The 15,777-nt window shown below is 42.7% G+C and overlaps 1 protein-coding gene across 2 annotated transcripts in view; it reads left to right on the top strand.

Annotated features, from left to right (window-relative positions):
- SLC9A6 (solute carrier family 9 member A6) overlaps positions 1 to 9,650 on the top strand; it is a 50,614-nt gene extending 40,964 nt beyond the window's left edge. For both annotated transcript variants that reach the window (XM_031445969.2, XM_031445970.2), the window contains 2 exons: positions 3,074 to 3,179; positions 6,950 to 9,650. In XM_031445969.2, the coding sequence (XP_031301829.1) occupies positions 3,074 to 3,179; positions 6,950 to 7,222 (379 nt within the window). In that variant the 3' untranslated portion in view covers positions 7,223 to 9,650. The remainder of the gene's footprint in view (positions 1 to 3,073; positions 3,180 to 6,949) is intronic.
- The last annotated feature ends 6,127 nt before the right edge of the window (positions 9,651 to 15,777 follow it).

The following is a 15,777-nucleotide window of genomic DNA, read 5'->3' as shown; positions in this document are numbered from 1 at the left end:
TGTGAATATCTGCTCCCAATTTGTAGCTTACTTTTTCATTTTCTTAATCTTCTCTTTTGAGGAACAGAAATCCTTCATTATAATGAAGTTTATTTTATTAATCTTTTTCTTTATGGCTAGTAGTTTTTGTGTCTTAAGAAATCTTTTTTATCTTGAGGTCATAAAGATGTTTTCCTGTTTTCTTCTAAAAAGTATGATTGTTTCAGCTATCAGTTTAAGCCTTCAACCCATTACAAATTAATTTTTGCATATGGTGTGAGATATGGGTCAAGACTTACTTTTTTCCATATGAGTATTCAGTTGACCCATCACCGTTTATTAGAAATGCCATCCTTAACCCACTGTACTATAGTGGAACTTTTATTGTAAATCACTTGACCATATAAGTGGGAGGTCTATTTCTGGAATCTTTCTATTTGTCTATTTTTACATCAATACCACACTGTCTTAATTATTATACTTTATAATAAGTCTTACTATCCAATAGGGGAAATTCTATAGGTTTGTTGTTTAGTATTGCTATTGACTATTTTAGGTCCATGGCATCTTCATCTAAATTTTTTAAATTAAAAAAAATTTTTATTGACATATAGTTGATTTGCAGTGTGGTGTTAGTTTCTCATGTGCACCATAGTGATTCAGTTTTGTGTGTGTGTGTGTATATTTTCATTATTTTTGATACTCTTTTTCATTATAAGTTATTACAAGCTATTGAATATAGTTCCTTATGCTATACAGTAGGACCTTGTTGTTTATCTATTTGTATATAGTAGTTTGTATCTGCTAATCCCAAACTCCAAATCTGTCCCTCCCCGCCCCTTCCACTTTGGTAACCATAAGTTCATCTAAATTTTAGAAACAACCTGTCATTTTCTAAACACACATACACATGTGCACACTTGCAAAAACAAAAAACCGCTAGCAATTTTATTGAGTTTGTATTAAATCTATAGATGAATTTGGAGAGAACTGACATTTTAACAATATTGAGTCTTAATCCTTGAACACAGTATATCCTTCCATGTCTTTAGATCTTCAATTTCTCTCATTAATGTTCTGTAGTTCTCAGTGACAAGTCTTGCACATCTTTCATTATATGTATCTCTGAGTATTTGATATTTTTGATGCTCTTATAAATGGTATTTATTTCTTTTTATTTTCTACTTGTTTGCTTTTTTTTTTTTAATGGCATTACTGGGGAATTGAACCCAGGACCTCATGCGTACTAAGCATGTGCTCTACCACTGAGCTATACCCACCCCACCTTATTTGCTCTTAATATAGAGACAAACAATTGGGTTTTTATATATTGACCTTGTATCCAGCAATCTTGTTAAGTTCACTTACTATTTCTAATAGTTTGTAGATTCTTTTTGATTTTCTGTACAGTCAAGTGAATAATAATGTTTTATTTTTTCTTTTCCAATATATTGTATTTTTTAATTGAAGTATAGTCAGTTTACAATGTTGTGTCAATTTCTAGTGTACAGTGTAATAGTTCAGTCATACATACACATATATGTTTTCATATTCGTTTTCATTATAGGTTACTACAAGATATTGAATATTTCTTTTTTATGTCTTACTACACTGGCTGGACCTCTCCAGCACAGTGTTGAATATAAATGATGATAGTGGACATTCTTGTCTTTTTCCTGACCTCAGGGGAAAGTTTTTCAATATTTCACCATTAAGTATGATGTTGGCTATAGGTTTTTGAGATACCCTTGATCAATTTAAGAATATTTCCTTCTATTTCTGGTCTGCTGGAGTTTTTATCATGAACATGTATTAAATATTATCAGATGATTTTTCTACATCAATAGAGATTATCACATGTTTATTTTTTCTCCTTTAATATGTTATTTTGCTGATTTTCATCAATTGTTTGAATGTTAAACCAATGTTACATTGCTGGAACAAATCCCACTTGGTCATGATGTATTATTCATGGTGTATATCACTGGATTTAATTTGCCAATATTTTGTGTCTGATTTTTGTGTCTATTTTCATGAGGAGATATTAACTTGTGATTTTTTTTTCTTAAAATATCCTTGTCAGTTTCTAAAGATTATGCTGGTTATATAAAATGAGTAGAGAAGAATTTTCTTCTTTTTCTATCTTCTGGAGGAGTTTGTATAAGATTGATGTTATTTCTTCCATAAGTTCCAGGAAGATTTTAACCAGTGAAACCATCTGGGCCTGGAGCTTTTTATATGAGAAAGTATTTTAGTTTCTTTAATAGATACGGGACTAATCAGATTTTCTTTTGTCAGTATTTGATAAGATTTGGTTTTTAAGGAATTTGTTCTTGTAGAGTTAAATGCCAGTACTTACTATCCTCAGTGCTACCCTGTTAAGTACCACTAAAGTAAGACCTGGTAGTTTCTGTACTCGATGCACTAGTAGAATTCATCATTCCAGATTTTCAGTGGTTCTGTGTGGCAAGATGTTTTTATTTTTATTTTTGGAGAAAAAATGAATACTGAAATGAGAGTCTAACACAGAGGAACTCATGATATATAATTTTTTTTAATGTTTTTAGGATTGAGTTTCCTTTGATACTAAAGTTTCAACTCATTCAGGAGGCCAGCTGAATCCACAGTAAATAATGAAGACCATTTTTATTACTATATTTTACCACTGGAATATTTACTCTCTTTTCAGACTCTTACCATTCTTTACTTTCTTCCATATCTCCTTCAGTGCTAAATTGTTAGTGAGTTTGTCTTCCTTTTGGTTTTAGTAAAATCAGAAAGGCAATATGATGTAGAAAGGGCACAGGATTTGGAATCAAGCCAATCTGGGTTCGAGTATTTTTGCTCCATTTACTTAATTGTGTGACTTTAGGCAGATCATTGACTTCTCTGAGCCTGAGTCTCCATGCTTATGAAATAGAGATGATAATAAAATCTCCCTCTCATTGCTGTCTCACTGATATAATGCAGTCATGAAATGAGACAACATTTGCTATCTGAACTGGTAGGTACACTTTGATGGTGATTGTTATCAAATGAGTTGTCCTTCTAAATTGGTGGATAAAGGAACGCAGCTCTTCCTTAACCAGCACAGCTATCTGAAGCCTCTGCTGACGCACAGTGGGCCTCCTCTTACGACAACCCTCCCTGCCTGCTGTGGACCCATTGCGAGATGCCTAACTAGCCCCCAGGCTTATGAGGTAAGTTACTTTTATCCAGAACGTGAGTTCTTCATTAAGTTAAATTTCTCTGCTCTATGGATGGGTAACTGGTTTGGTTTGGTTTGGTTTTGCTTTGCTTTGTTTTGCTTGCTTTTAAGGCATTAAAGCCATAAGTGGAAATATAAGCATATTTTCCTTAGCCAGAAATTGCTCTGAAATCTCTAAGTATCATTTAAGTGTTTGAAACATCATTTGAAAACAGATATAGAATAGTCTGTTATCTTACTATCAGTGATTTTACTGAATAATTCTGTTTCCACGTTGGTTTTCATTATGTGCAGTGTGTGGCCTGAGCTCAGTACTAAATGCATATATTTTAATCTGTAAATCGAGGTTGTCACAGTCACACTGAGAGGATTACTAAAACAATTTTTGATGCCCCTAAAGTGCAACAGGTGGCCTTTTGTTTCATACCTACTAACTTTTGGATGTTAGGGAAGGTTTATCTGTGTTCCCCGTCGCTGGGAGGCATGAGCGTATCTCGATATAATCTAGGTTTCATATTTTGTCCTTAGCTACCAACATAGGTTTGGTGATTCAGGAGGTATTGCAACAAAGAAAGAAATAACAAATGCTAACCAGTTTTTATTTTAAAATATGAATATTTAATTTTTCAAGTTCTTTTTTGAAAACCTTTCATTCTAACCGAACCCTTCAAAAATAATCTGTGGCATCCAATAAAGTGCCCATGTTAACAAAACTGACCAATTTTTACTACTCTTATGCAACCCTTTGAGTTGAGAGGTGAGGCTGTGGTAAAGCGGTGTAGACATGCACCCCCGCATGTCCGTATGACCTCCTCTGTGCTGTTTTAGAGCAGATCCCACAGAGGATGGACGGGGAAAGGTAAACTTAGCAGGGGTGGCACCTGGTCAGGGAGGAGTACCCCACAGCTTTGTGCTATGTTGAGGAGTGCACACTTCTGACAGCACCCTGTGTGGTCTCTCCCTCCCGCCTTGCCCAGGCTCCCCTCTCAAGCACAGTCCTCGTTCCATGCAGAGGGGTCAGCCAACTTTGTTAGTTAAGTTGGTGAGGCTTAGCTCTTGGATTCCAGACACACACTCGCCATCACCAAAAGCCAGAAGACTTCCACGATGACTCTGTGTCCTGTGGAATATAGCAAAACACAGCACTGCTGTATTCGTTTCCTTGAGCTGCTATAACAGTACCACAGACTGAATGGCTTAACAACAGAAACTTACTGTTTCACAGTTCCAAAGACTAGGAGTCTGAGGTCAGAGTGTCAGCGGGGTTGGTTCCTTCCAAGGGCTCTGAGGGAGAATCTCTCCCGGACCTCTCCCCAGCTTCTGGTGATTCGCTGGCAGTCTTTGGCGTTCCTTGGCTCGTAGATACATCGCACAGATCTCTGTCTTCCTCTTCATATGGCATTCTTCCTGTGTGTGTGTGTGTGTGTGTCTGTTTCCCAATTTCCCCTTTTTATAAGGACACCCACCAGTCAGGGCCCACACCAAGGACCTCAACTTGATCATCTGCAAAGACCCTATTTCCGAGAACATCACATTCACAGGTTCTCGGGCTTAGGATTTCAATGTCTCTTGGGGGTTGTAGCCTGTAACAACCATAAAACTTAATTTTTAAATGTTTTTGTTATGTTAACTACTTTTTTAGTTATAGAAGTAGCATGATTATGGCCAGATATTCAAACAGTACGCAGTGTACGAAGTGAGAAATAAAAGTCGCCCTCCTCCTGCCTATGTCCCCCAGAGGCAGGCTTTCTAAAGGTTTACTGTGGATGCTCCCTGATACATTTTATCTACACAGAGTTACATGTGTATATATAGCTTTGCTTGTTATTGTTTTACACAAAATGGGCTCATAATAAGAGTATCATCCTGCTAGTGCGTTTTTCACTTAATAATACATCTCAGATACCTTTCTGTGAGTACCTGAGATCCCTTACCTTCCCTCTGTTGAGGGCTGCATGGCGCGGCTTTACCAACACTGATTTAATGTCTCCTATGGCTAGACTTTTCAGTTGTTTCCTTTTCTGGTTTTGTTATTCCAAACTGTTTGCAGTGAATATCCTTGTATGTGTAAATTTACCCTAGTATATGAAGTTATATAGAATAGAATAGTTATATAGAAGGTTAAATTGCTGAGTCAAAAGGCATATGCATTTTAAACTTTGATAGATACTGCCCCAAACGTCAGGCTTACTAAAGGCATTAGAAGGGGCTGAAAAGCCCCTGCTGACGTGTGAAGGCGCCACGGAGCTTGGTTGTGAATCCGGCTGAACTGAGTGTTAGACACGCTCGTTAGACTTTCTGTTATAACTCGATTGGGCAGGAAGGGATTATGACTGGTTGGTGGAATGGTTTGTTTGGTTTTTAATTCACATGTCTTTGTCTTTGAATATTTAGGCAGATTTCTAGGAACAGTAGTTTTATTTTTAGGTTTTAATTTTTGCCCAATAGTCTCCTCAGTCTCTTTGACTCTCTTAGACAAATTTAAAATTGTCAGACACACACAGGAGAGGAGAGCTGGGTGTAAGATGTTTCTATCAGCTCTCCTTTCCTCAAGGAGTATTAGTCACAGACTTTGTTTGCTTGATCAGTGAGTATTTAGAATGATTCTTACTCTTTACATTAAAAAATGACTTTCTGATTTTTAAAAGTAGTATGTCAGGCATAGCGGGGGAGGGTGTAGCTCAGTGGCAGAGTGCATGTTTAGCACGCACGAGGTTCTGGGTTTGATTCCCGGTACCTCCATTAAAAGTAAATAAACCTAATTACCTCCTCCCCCTCCCCCAAAAAGCAAAACAAAACAAAAAATAAAACTATAAGTAGTATGTCTTCATAATAAAATTTCAGAGAGTACAGAGACATAAGGAAGCAAAAACCGCTAGCAGTGCTGCCATGCAGAGCTCGCCGCCGTCAGTTTGTTGAGCACCCTTTCAGGCTTCTCTGTGGGCATGCACATCTTCTAATTTACCGAAATGGCACTGTACATGCTAGACTTTCTTTTCCCCTTTTGTGGAACTTTAATTATACTCTTTTGGCCCCAAAGTTTCCATTAGAACCAGACCTTATTGAGCTGGGTGACAAGTATGTAGTGAGGGTCCAATATATTAGGAGGGACATTGTGTTTCTAGGCACTGTTGATGCAGACGTGAAAGCTTCATTTATATAAATCCATTCAACAATCAGTTGAACTTACCTTTGGTGAATGCTTTCTGTGTGCCCCAGACTGTTAGGTGATCGGACTGCAGCCGACAAGGGCCTGAGAGTCTAGTGGGGGGAGGTCTGGAGCAGACCAGGGCACAGGCAGTTATGCAGAAGGGCAAGTGCCACTGCAGGGAGAGGGCTCAGTACAGGGCACGGGGGGGAGTGCAGGAGGGACACCTGAGCTAGCCTCGGAAGGTCAAGGAAGACTTCTGGGAGGAAGTGACTTTTAAGCCAAGAGCTCAGTGATAAGTAGGCACTCATCACATGAAGGAGGGGAGAGTGGACAAGAGGTAAGAGAAAACCCAAGAGATTTGGGCAGCTGTCAGTGTGCGGGCACGCAGTGGGGAGGTTGGGGTGAGAGAAACAGACTGTGGTGGGAGACGAAGCTGAAGGGCCCAAGCCACCCCATGTCTTTAAGCCAAGGCAAGGACTTAAGACTTTGTTCTCAGCGCAGGGGGCAGTCCCAGGAACGTTTTTAAAATAGACCATCCTTGAAAATTCTCCTACTGGGAATGTTTCTTGAATTTCTTAACAATTCTTAAAACTTACTTTATTTGCATTTAGAACCAGGAACAATTGAAAGACGATGACTCTGATCTTATTCTCAATGATGGTGATATCAGCCTGACGTACGGGGATTCTACCGTGAACACTGAATCAGCAACATCTGGTGCCCCGAGGAGATTTATGGGAAACAGTTCTGAAGATGCCTTGGACCGGGAGCTGGCATTTGGGGACCACGAACTGGTCATTCGGGGAACACGCCTGGTTCTTCCTATGGATGATTCTGAACCCCCGTTAAATTTGTTAGATAATACAAGACACAGTCCAGCCTAAGCTTACTAATTCCTCACTTAGTGATCTGTAAAATTTGCACATGTGATTGTGAAGAAATTCGTACTACCTAAAAAGTCCCAGTGCATGTCTCTGAATGTTCAAGCTGTATAAATGCTATTTATATGGCACCGAAAGACTATAAATACCCTGTACAAGGCAGATTGTGAACAAACTATTCTTTTATGTTTTATTGGCTGCACTATGTAGACCGGATCTGTTTTAGAAAGTTAATTTCACAGTGATGTCGTGTGTTCTGTTAGCCTTATGTCTCAGTTCAAGTATACACGGTGACACATTTACTCTTTCTTATATTTACCTGACACTTAGCCAGAGTACCAAGTTCTTGTGATGTGAATTAATTTTGTTTGGTGGGAGGGGAAGGAGAGGAAAGAGGGAGTGTTATTTCGGGGGGAGCCCAGGTAAGAGAAGCTCCTTTGTCAGGAAACTCGTGTTGACTGCTGCTGCCTGTGTCGTGACCTTTTTCTTTCGTTTTTGTCTGGTGGCCTGTTGTGTTGCGAGAGGCCGGCGGCTTCAGATCTCACCCCATGCAGGTTGTGGAGTGAAGTGTGGGGGCCCTTTTCCCCACCTCACTGTGAAAGAACAGATTTGTTGGCTACAGTCCACCACCATTCGGCAAAGAAGGCTGCAGGTGGCTTCCAAGACTTCATTTCTCTTCTTCCAGATCGAGACCTTGGAAGGAGTCACGTCATCGGGCCCACTTAGCCAAAGTACAGTTGTATATAGTTCAGAGCACTCGATTTTGGTCTGAAGGGGCTGGGGCGGGCAGAGAGGGGGCAGAGGTCAGGAGGGGGAGTAAGGAGAACGGTGGCTTCAGAGATCTCTCTTCCCAAATCTGTAAATATTCTATACCAGATAAGTTTAAATAAGAAATTCAATTGCTGCTTACCTTTTGATTATGTACTTTATCTGTATAGCAAGCTTTGTGGTCAGAAGTTTTTATATCAATTTAAATCGCTGCTCTTTAGCAGCCAAACAGGAGCAAAATGTAAAATTTTTGAACTTACTGTGTCTAATAGTCATTCGTTAGTCTGTAGTTGATGTTAATTTATGAATCCACGGTCAGTCTGTACTACACCTCAGCCAGTCGTAAGAGAAATACAGTGCTCCGGGGAGCTTACTGTAAGGGCGGGTGCTCCCCTGTGTGCACCAGGTGTAGTTGTCTGCATTTTCATGTGACTTTTTAATATGAAATACCTAAGCTGCCATTTTTTTTTTACAGTTTTCAAGGAAGAGTGCATAACAATTTCCCACTTCATATTCAGAGTATGAAAGTGGATTCTATTCTGTAATGCTGAAAATACCTAACAGTGCGATGAATGCTTAGCAGAGGGATCCTTTCTGACATTGATTCTGACCTGTTAATGTTTTCAGAAGAAAAAGAGAAACTTTTGTGGCTTTTCATCCCCCCCAGGTCTGAGTAGCATTGCCTTAAATCTTAACCCAATTCGAAAATGGATTTGTTTACATGATGTTCAAATTGTCCAATGCAAAATATCTTTCCAAATAAAATACATACTTATTTTCCCAAAGGTTTCCTCGCTGTGATGCAAACACTCCTTGAGGTTTTAAGGGAATTCTACTGTTGGACCCTTGAGTGGCAGCTCTAACTGTTGGCATAGCCATTTGTTATGTAGTAGTAGTGACTTTCCTGCCATGCAGGAACCCCGTGAAGTGTGCATTTTCTATGACGTGTGCCTCTTCATGCAGTCAATAATTTCTTGTTAATGTGCGTTTGAGGGGCTTTGAACTTCAGTGTCACTTACCCATGAAGTTATTCATGTTGTAAAAGGTTCTACAGGAAATTAACAACTACCTTTTTTATTCTGTCAAGTTACTGAGCTCACTTTAGCAAACGGCTGTAAATACTTAGCATCGCAAATTCAGTAACTCATCTGTTTCAGCATGCATAAGACTTTTTCGTAGGGAAACTGATAAAGCTTGATAAAACTAAATCTGCCTTCGTACTTTATCAGAGGAGAACCAAGCCTGCAGTGCTTACATCAGCATCTGGAAGATTCTCCTCTCCTCTAATCTGTGTGCACATCCCCAAGCGAAGAGGAAAAAAACAAACTGCTCATACATCCATTGTTTAAGACACCTGAATGAACTTGGATGAGGGACAGTCTGAGCTACCATCATGCACAAGTAGAACTGTTCTTGGACTTGTTTTTCTGTTCCTTGTGGACCCTACACGTTTGAATGACTTGAATGTTGCATCTTTTAAATTTATTTTTTAAGGTTCCTTGGCATTTTATCCTAGTTGTCCGTGTTTGGCAGTGTGCTGTTAAAGTAATAGACTTTTAATCTTTATGTATTTTTTTGTTTTCACTTGGAGTACTTGGACAGATGTTATAGTGGTTTCTTTTAGGAAAATCTGTCATTAAAAAAATTATAGCCTTGCAAATAACCACTCACTGCGTCTGAGTCACAGTTTATTCTAGTGAGGAGTAAAGAGTGCTGACTTCATTTATTTTTCTACCTATATACCTAGTGGGAGAAGGGGAAGGCTGATGTTTAAAAAAGCAACAAACAGAAACCTAACAGAACGTAACTTATGGGGTGGCAAATTTTTGGTGTTTATGTGTAAGGCTGGATGTGTTTGCCTATGGTCACAATTGGACCATTTAAGAAACACGAGTCAAAGCAGTCGCGTTCTGTTACATTGATTTGTAGCCTGTTAGCCCAGTGGTGGCTAACGTCATGAAAATGCTCGTTCCATTGTATGGGGAGTACATTTGGTATCCAGCTGGGCAGAAAGGCCGTCCCAAGTTGGGCTGGGAGCACCATCACACAAATAGTCCTTTTTCCAAGTTAAAGATAGGTCTTTCTTTTTGTATATAAGTTTTGTCAGTCGGGGTTTGCTGACAGCAACTGGGCCCAGCCTGTTAATGGCACTGACCGTGGCCGTGATCGTCTTTTGTTGACACCCACTCCAGCTTCCCTGTTTACCATCCAGTGAGAGACCCAGGGTGGGCCTCCACACCACAGGCTCATTTCCTGAACAAACTCACGTTTTCTAGTACAAGTATAAATCCCTCCATTGGGTTTGAGGAAGTTCGTCCTGCACACCTGACTCAATGCACGAATGTAAGGAGATGAAAGCAGGGATGGCTTGACTATTTTAAGCCTCATACCTCAACGTGGCATCATCTGTGTGGAGCACTTCCTGTCAAGGACTTTCTCATGAAGTCAAGTGGTTCCCATTCCTTTGAGCCCCTCTTAGATCCAGACAGTGCATATAGGAGGTATTTTTTAATCTACTTTTTAATTAAACATTCGTCATGCTGTGAGGGTCTATTTTATTATTCTCCTTCGACAGGTGAGGAAGCTGAGGTGCAGGGAAGTTGTCACACTGCTAGTAAGTGACAGACCCAGGACTCAATTCCAGTCTTGCTTAACTGCTCCTCCACTAGCTCCAATGGCAGGTGACAGGCTAGTCTAACTAGAGGGCTGATGAAGGGAGTTGCGGACTTCTGCTGCCCACCACCTGCTTGCCATCCTGCCAGGGAAGGGCATGAAGTCTCAGCTCTGCCTCTCCATTGGCTGCACCATTGGCTGCCAGACCCAAGTTCCCCTGGTTGGGAAGTTTCTCAAATTCTTAGTGAAGTGCCCTCCTGTATCTCTTTGAGCCCGTGGGCAAGGCAACCTGGCTAGCACCATATGCCTTCACCCTCTGCCTTCCAACATTTTCACTAAGGGGCCCACTTTTTCTGGCAGAGTGTGTGGTCCTGAACAGTGGCTCTGCACTCACAGAGTTTGGGGTAGTAGAAAAAACCTGGCTTTGGAGTTACACAGCACTGGGTTCACAGCCAGGCTCTGCTACCTTACTGTGTAATGTCGACCACTTACATGGCGTGGCTGAGCCCTTACAATGTCTTAGCTATAAAGATAATTCATTGGAGAAATATTTGAGTACCTACCTACTTTGTTCCCCCACAGTGGCTATAGCAGCAAACAATGGCGTCCCTGCCCTCACAGAGCAGGTTTTCCAGAGGATGCCAGCAGCTGTCTCGCGGCGGGGAGTGGTTGGGAATCATTCATGCGAGAAAGACTGACTGCCTTCTGGTAGGGGAATATCTATCTTAACTAATCAGCCGATAACATCAAATATGAACATCACAAAGGCTATGATGGAAAAGTACAGGAGGCTCTGAGAGGGGACTGTCATTTGGTGATGGGGAAAAAGGGAGGCATTTCCTGACAATGGGATATTTAAGGTTAGATCATAAGAGTAAGCAGAGGGTCAAGCAAATGACAGAGGGAAGATGAGGAGCATTCCGGGCAGAGTGGACAATGCCAGCTCTCCGCCTATAACTGATTTTCCACACAACATTCATCCATCAGTTATTGACAGACAGTGGGTACCATGCTATTTACAGAGAATGAGGAATAAAGCAGATGCAGGCCACCCTCCTCACGCTTACATATTAGTGTGCAAGGCAGGAAGTACCTAACAATCATAACCAGGAGCACCTTGAACCCAAATCTGCCCTCGTAACTCCTCTACGTCAGCCCTGCTCCCGCGCCACCTCCAAGGCAAGTCCATGCCCCTCTTCTGGGCTGCAGCCTTCAGACGCTTGAGAAGAGGAGCGGGTCTGTCTTCCCTGAGTCTTTCCACCCCCAGACTAACAGCCCCATCCCCTTCCTGTCTTTCAGACATGCGCCAGAAGTCCATGGTTCTAGACATTTCTATGACTACACCTGAGACCATGCTGGGGTTTTGTTTTAGGGGCCTCAGCCCCCTTGTTTTACAGTGTCACCAGAAAGTCCAGGCTGGCTCCTGCCATCACGAGCTTGCAGTCCAGGTAGGCCAACTGTAAATAAATACGCACATCCCATAGTTAGAGATTGGGATAAGGGACAAATGGGAATGTGACAGAGGGTACTGGGTGCGAGGAGGTGGCGGCCTGGCAGCTGTAGGAAGCTAATCGCTCGGGAGGTGACACCAAAACCAAGGCTTGAAGGAACCCACCAGGCAGCGAATAGGGAAAGAGTGGTGAAAAGTTCTGGTTTAGGGTTGGAGCTCACTGAATATTTGTTGAAGAGGAGCGAAATGTCCTCCTGACCTTGACCGAGTTGGCTTTGGCAGTCCAGCACCGAGGAACGGGAGAACGGAAAGCCCGGGGTCCCAGCCCTGCCTGCCCCTGGGCGCACTTAGGAAGCCGCCTAAACCTCTCTGAGCCTGTGTCTTCCTTTACAAAATGATGACAGGTCACGGATACAGTAAACATTTATCGGGCTGCCGTCATGTTCCGGCACTGTGGTAGGGACTGGTTTATGATTCTGGCCCCAATTAGCTGCCAGGCCTTTTCCGGGGATGAAATGAAGTGATGGACATTCACACATTTTGACCAGGATTCAGAAGGCTCTTGAAAGCTGAGCTTGAGTCTTCCGTAAGGGTTTGCTGATGAGGGGCTATAGGGATAAAATATGGACAACTCTTTGCAGACCAGGCTTCCACTCTGGGCGACTTTCCTTCAGAATCTCCAATTCAGCAAGTTGGAGGTTTCCCAAGAGGTTGCCAGGGGGAAGGCTGAACTCTGAGCTTTGGCTTAGCTGGGGCTGTCATGGCTGGAGCTTGAATTCCACGAGACCTGACCGTTTCTGGACCATTCTGTCTGTCCAGTGAAAGAGGCCTCTCCTCGACCACACACCCAAACCGCAGTCACAGCCTGGGAGTCCCGCCCTTGGGGTCCTGCTCCTTCCTCACTTGCTGCTGTCCGATGAGCGCCCGGTCCCAGGAGAGAGACACAGCTTAGCGCCATGCAAGTTATTTCTTTTGCAGTGATGGAAAAACACATTGAAAACTCTGTGAGCGCTTCTTGGAAACAAGGTTTAATTTCTCCAGAATTGTTGGAACTGGAGTGCTTCACTGTGTGTTCAGATACTAATCCTACCAAAATTGCTTGAGAAGTATTCAATTCTCAGTTGCTTTGGGAGTCACGAGGCTCTGTTGCCTGATCTTTTTTTTTCCTTTTGTTCGTCTGAATTTCCTATACAGCTGTGTTCCCATGTGGACTAGGCAAAAAGCATGTGAGCTGTTTTTTCATCTGAAAAATCTGGAAGCTTTTTGTCAGATAATGGAAGATGCCTGTTTTTCCAATCTGAGAGCTGGTTAAGGGTAAGAAAGCTGGATAATGGCGATTGGACCCCCTGATTGTGCTACAAAATTGGTTTCTTAACACTTTCTTCAGACCAACAATCAAAACTCTATTTTCTAAGGGGAACCATGAAGTGGATATTTAAACATTCCAGTCAACCAATATTTTACTTCCTAACTTCCAGTCAGCAAACACTGAGCACCTCACAGGGGCTGAGCCCTGGGCCGAGCACCAGGGACACAGACGTGACTAAATCATGGTTTTGATCTAAAGGCAGCTGCAGCCAATCAGGTAAAAGTATTGCAATCGTGGGAAAGCATTAAAAGGGGGCCGCTGTTTGGGATTCAGGGCCCTCACCCACTGCTGCTTCTGCCTGGAACCTGTGAAGAGGTTAAGTTACACAGCAAAGAGAATTAAGGTTGTAGGTGGAATTAAGACAGCTAATCAGTTGGCCTGGGGATGGAGAGAGGAGCCCGGATTATCCAGGTGGCCCCAATCTAATCACACGGTCCCACAAAATCAGAGAACATTTCCTGGCTGTGTTTAGAAAAAGAGATGTGACAACAGAAAGAGATGCTATGTTGCTAGCTTTGAAGAGAGAGGAAGGTGGTCTCTAGAAGCTGGAAAAGGCAAGGAAATAGAGCCTCCAGAAGGAAGACAGCCCTGCTGACACCTGAATTTTTAGCCCAGTGAAACTGTCTGACTTCTGACCAACAGAACCGTAAGCTGACAAGGGCTTGTTGTTTTCAGCCACTAAATTGGTGGTGATTTGTGATGACAGCAGTAGGTAACTCACACGTTGCCTTTAAGGGAGAGGGTATCATCTCTTTTATTATTCAGTTTTGAATGTCTGCTCTGTGTCAGGCCTTGAACAAAATCCAAGAGTCCACAGGCCGGGAGCGGGGCCAGCAAGTGTACAGACAACATGGCACCAGGACGGAGGAAAGTCCAGATAATAAATGCACGGCCAGGGTATGAGTCGGGAGGCTGGGGAAGGCTCTGCCGTTTCTATGACTTCAGCCTAGCTTGAACGAACACTTCCACGTGACTCACTGGTGTAAGGGATTTTCCGAGGCCACCATGCCCACGAGATTACCAGGGAGTAGCAACGTCTGGAAGACACGATCACATATGGGTTCTAGAAAGATCACTCACATTGTGGCTGCAGTGGGAAGGATGGACTATCTGGATGGAGCGAGAATGGACACAGAAATCATGAGGGAAGCTGAGAGAGGGTGTGGCCTGAGCTATAGGAGCACCCCTATGGCTGGAGAGGAGGGAAGCTACACAGGAGACATGCCGTCAGTGGGCTCAACGGGCCTTGGAGACTGAATGTGGTGAATGAGTGGGTGGGGGGGTGGGAGGAGGTTACCACGATTCCCAGAGATCTCGCTCGAGCAAATGGGTGAGTGGAATGGTAGTACTACAATTTTAGAAAATACCTTTTATGACAAAGAATTTCAGAGAGGTAGTCAGTAAGGGTACGAATCTAAATTTGCCTCTGGGAGGTAAAAGAAGATGGAGCCCAATCAGAAAAAGTGCCGTAAGAGAGAGGAACCAAGGGCCCACACGAGAAAGTTGGGAGCGGATGCGAGCTTGGAAAACAACGGGACTTGCAATCCATCCTCCCATTATGACCTAAGAACATCTGGAGTTTCTGCTCTTGGTGGTGTCTGGGGAAAATCATTGCTTTAACCAAAGTACAATAGATGGAGAGGAAAAAAGAAATTACTTTCCCTCCTTACAAAAAGCAGAAAGCTTCCAACATTCTCAGGGAACGCTGGGTGGTGTTATTAGGAAACTGAAAAGCACGTCAGTCTGGATTTCTGTGTCTTCTCCGCTGTTCCGGCCAGAAGAATGAAAATATACATTGCGGGTGCTCTAAAATGCAGTTCTTAGCATTTTCTGAGAGGGTCAAGGGCCAAGGAACGAATCCTGGATCTGGAAAGGAAGCCACGGCTAGTTGGCCAGACCCATTCTGGTTCTGGGGAGGTTTACGTGCAAGCAAGGAGACTGCTTCACTTTGTGCTTTTCCCCAAAGGCGGCTGCAAGAGGTCTCTAGCAAATCCAGTCTAACGTCCAAAGCCCTCTGGTATGCGGTCCTCAAACCCCGTGGGCCGTGAGCTTGCCGAAGCGGTCGGTGCCGGAGCTGCAGCCTCGGTGGAAGTTTGAGCCAAATAGCAACTGTTAGGACAGAGTTCATGAAACACGCAGAGCTTCCAACTTTTTAAAAATTGATTTTTGCCTCAAGAGAAGGAAATCAGCAATCGAGAGTGTAACTGACAACAGAAAGCAGAGAGGCCCGTATTAAGATGAAGGAAACATCTGGTTTTTGTTTTCTTAACTTTTATTAATTCATCTGAGGTGTGAGTCACCAGCTCACCCAGCCAATGTTTCCAAAATGAGGTCTTCCTTGCCTCCGGAGTCACTGGG

This window comes from Camelus dromedarius, chromosome X, assembly GCF_036321535.1.
Source record: "Camelus dromedarius isolate mCamDro1 chromosome X, mCamDro1.pat, whole genome shotgun sequence".
NCBI lineage: Eukaryota > Metazoa > Chordata > Mammalia > Artiodactyla > Camelidae > Camelus > Camelus dromedarius.
The sequence above is the reverse complement of the archived record's forward strand: the minus strand, read 5'-3'. Positions and strand labels throughout refer to the sequence as shown.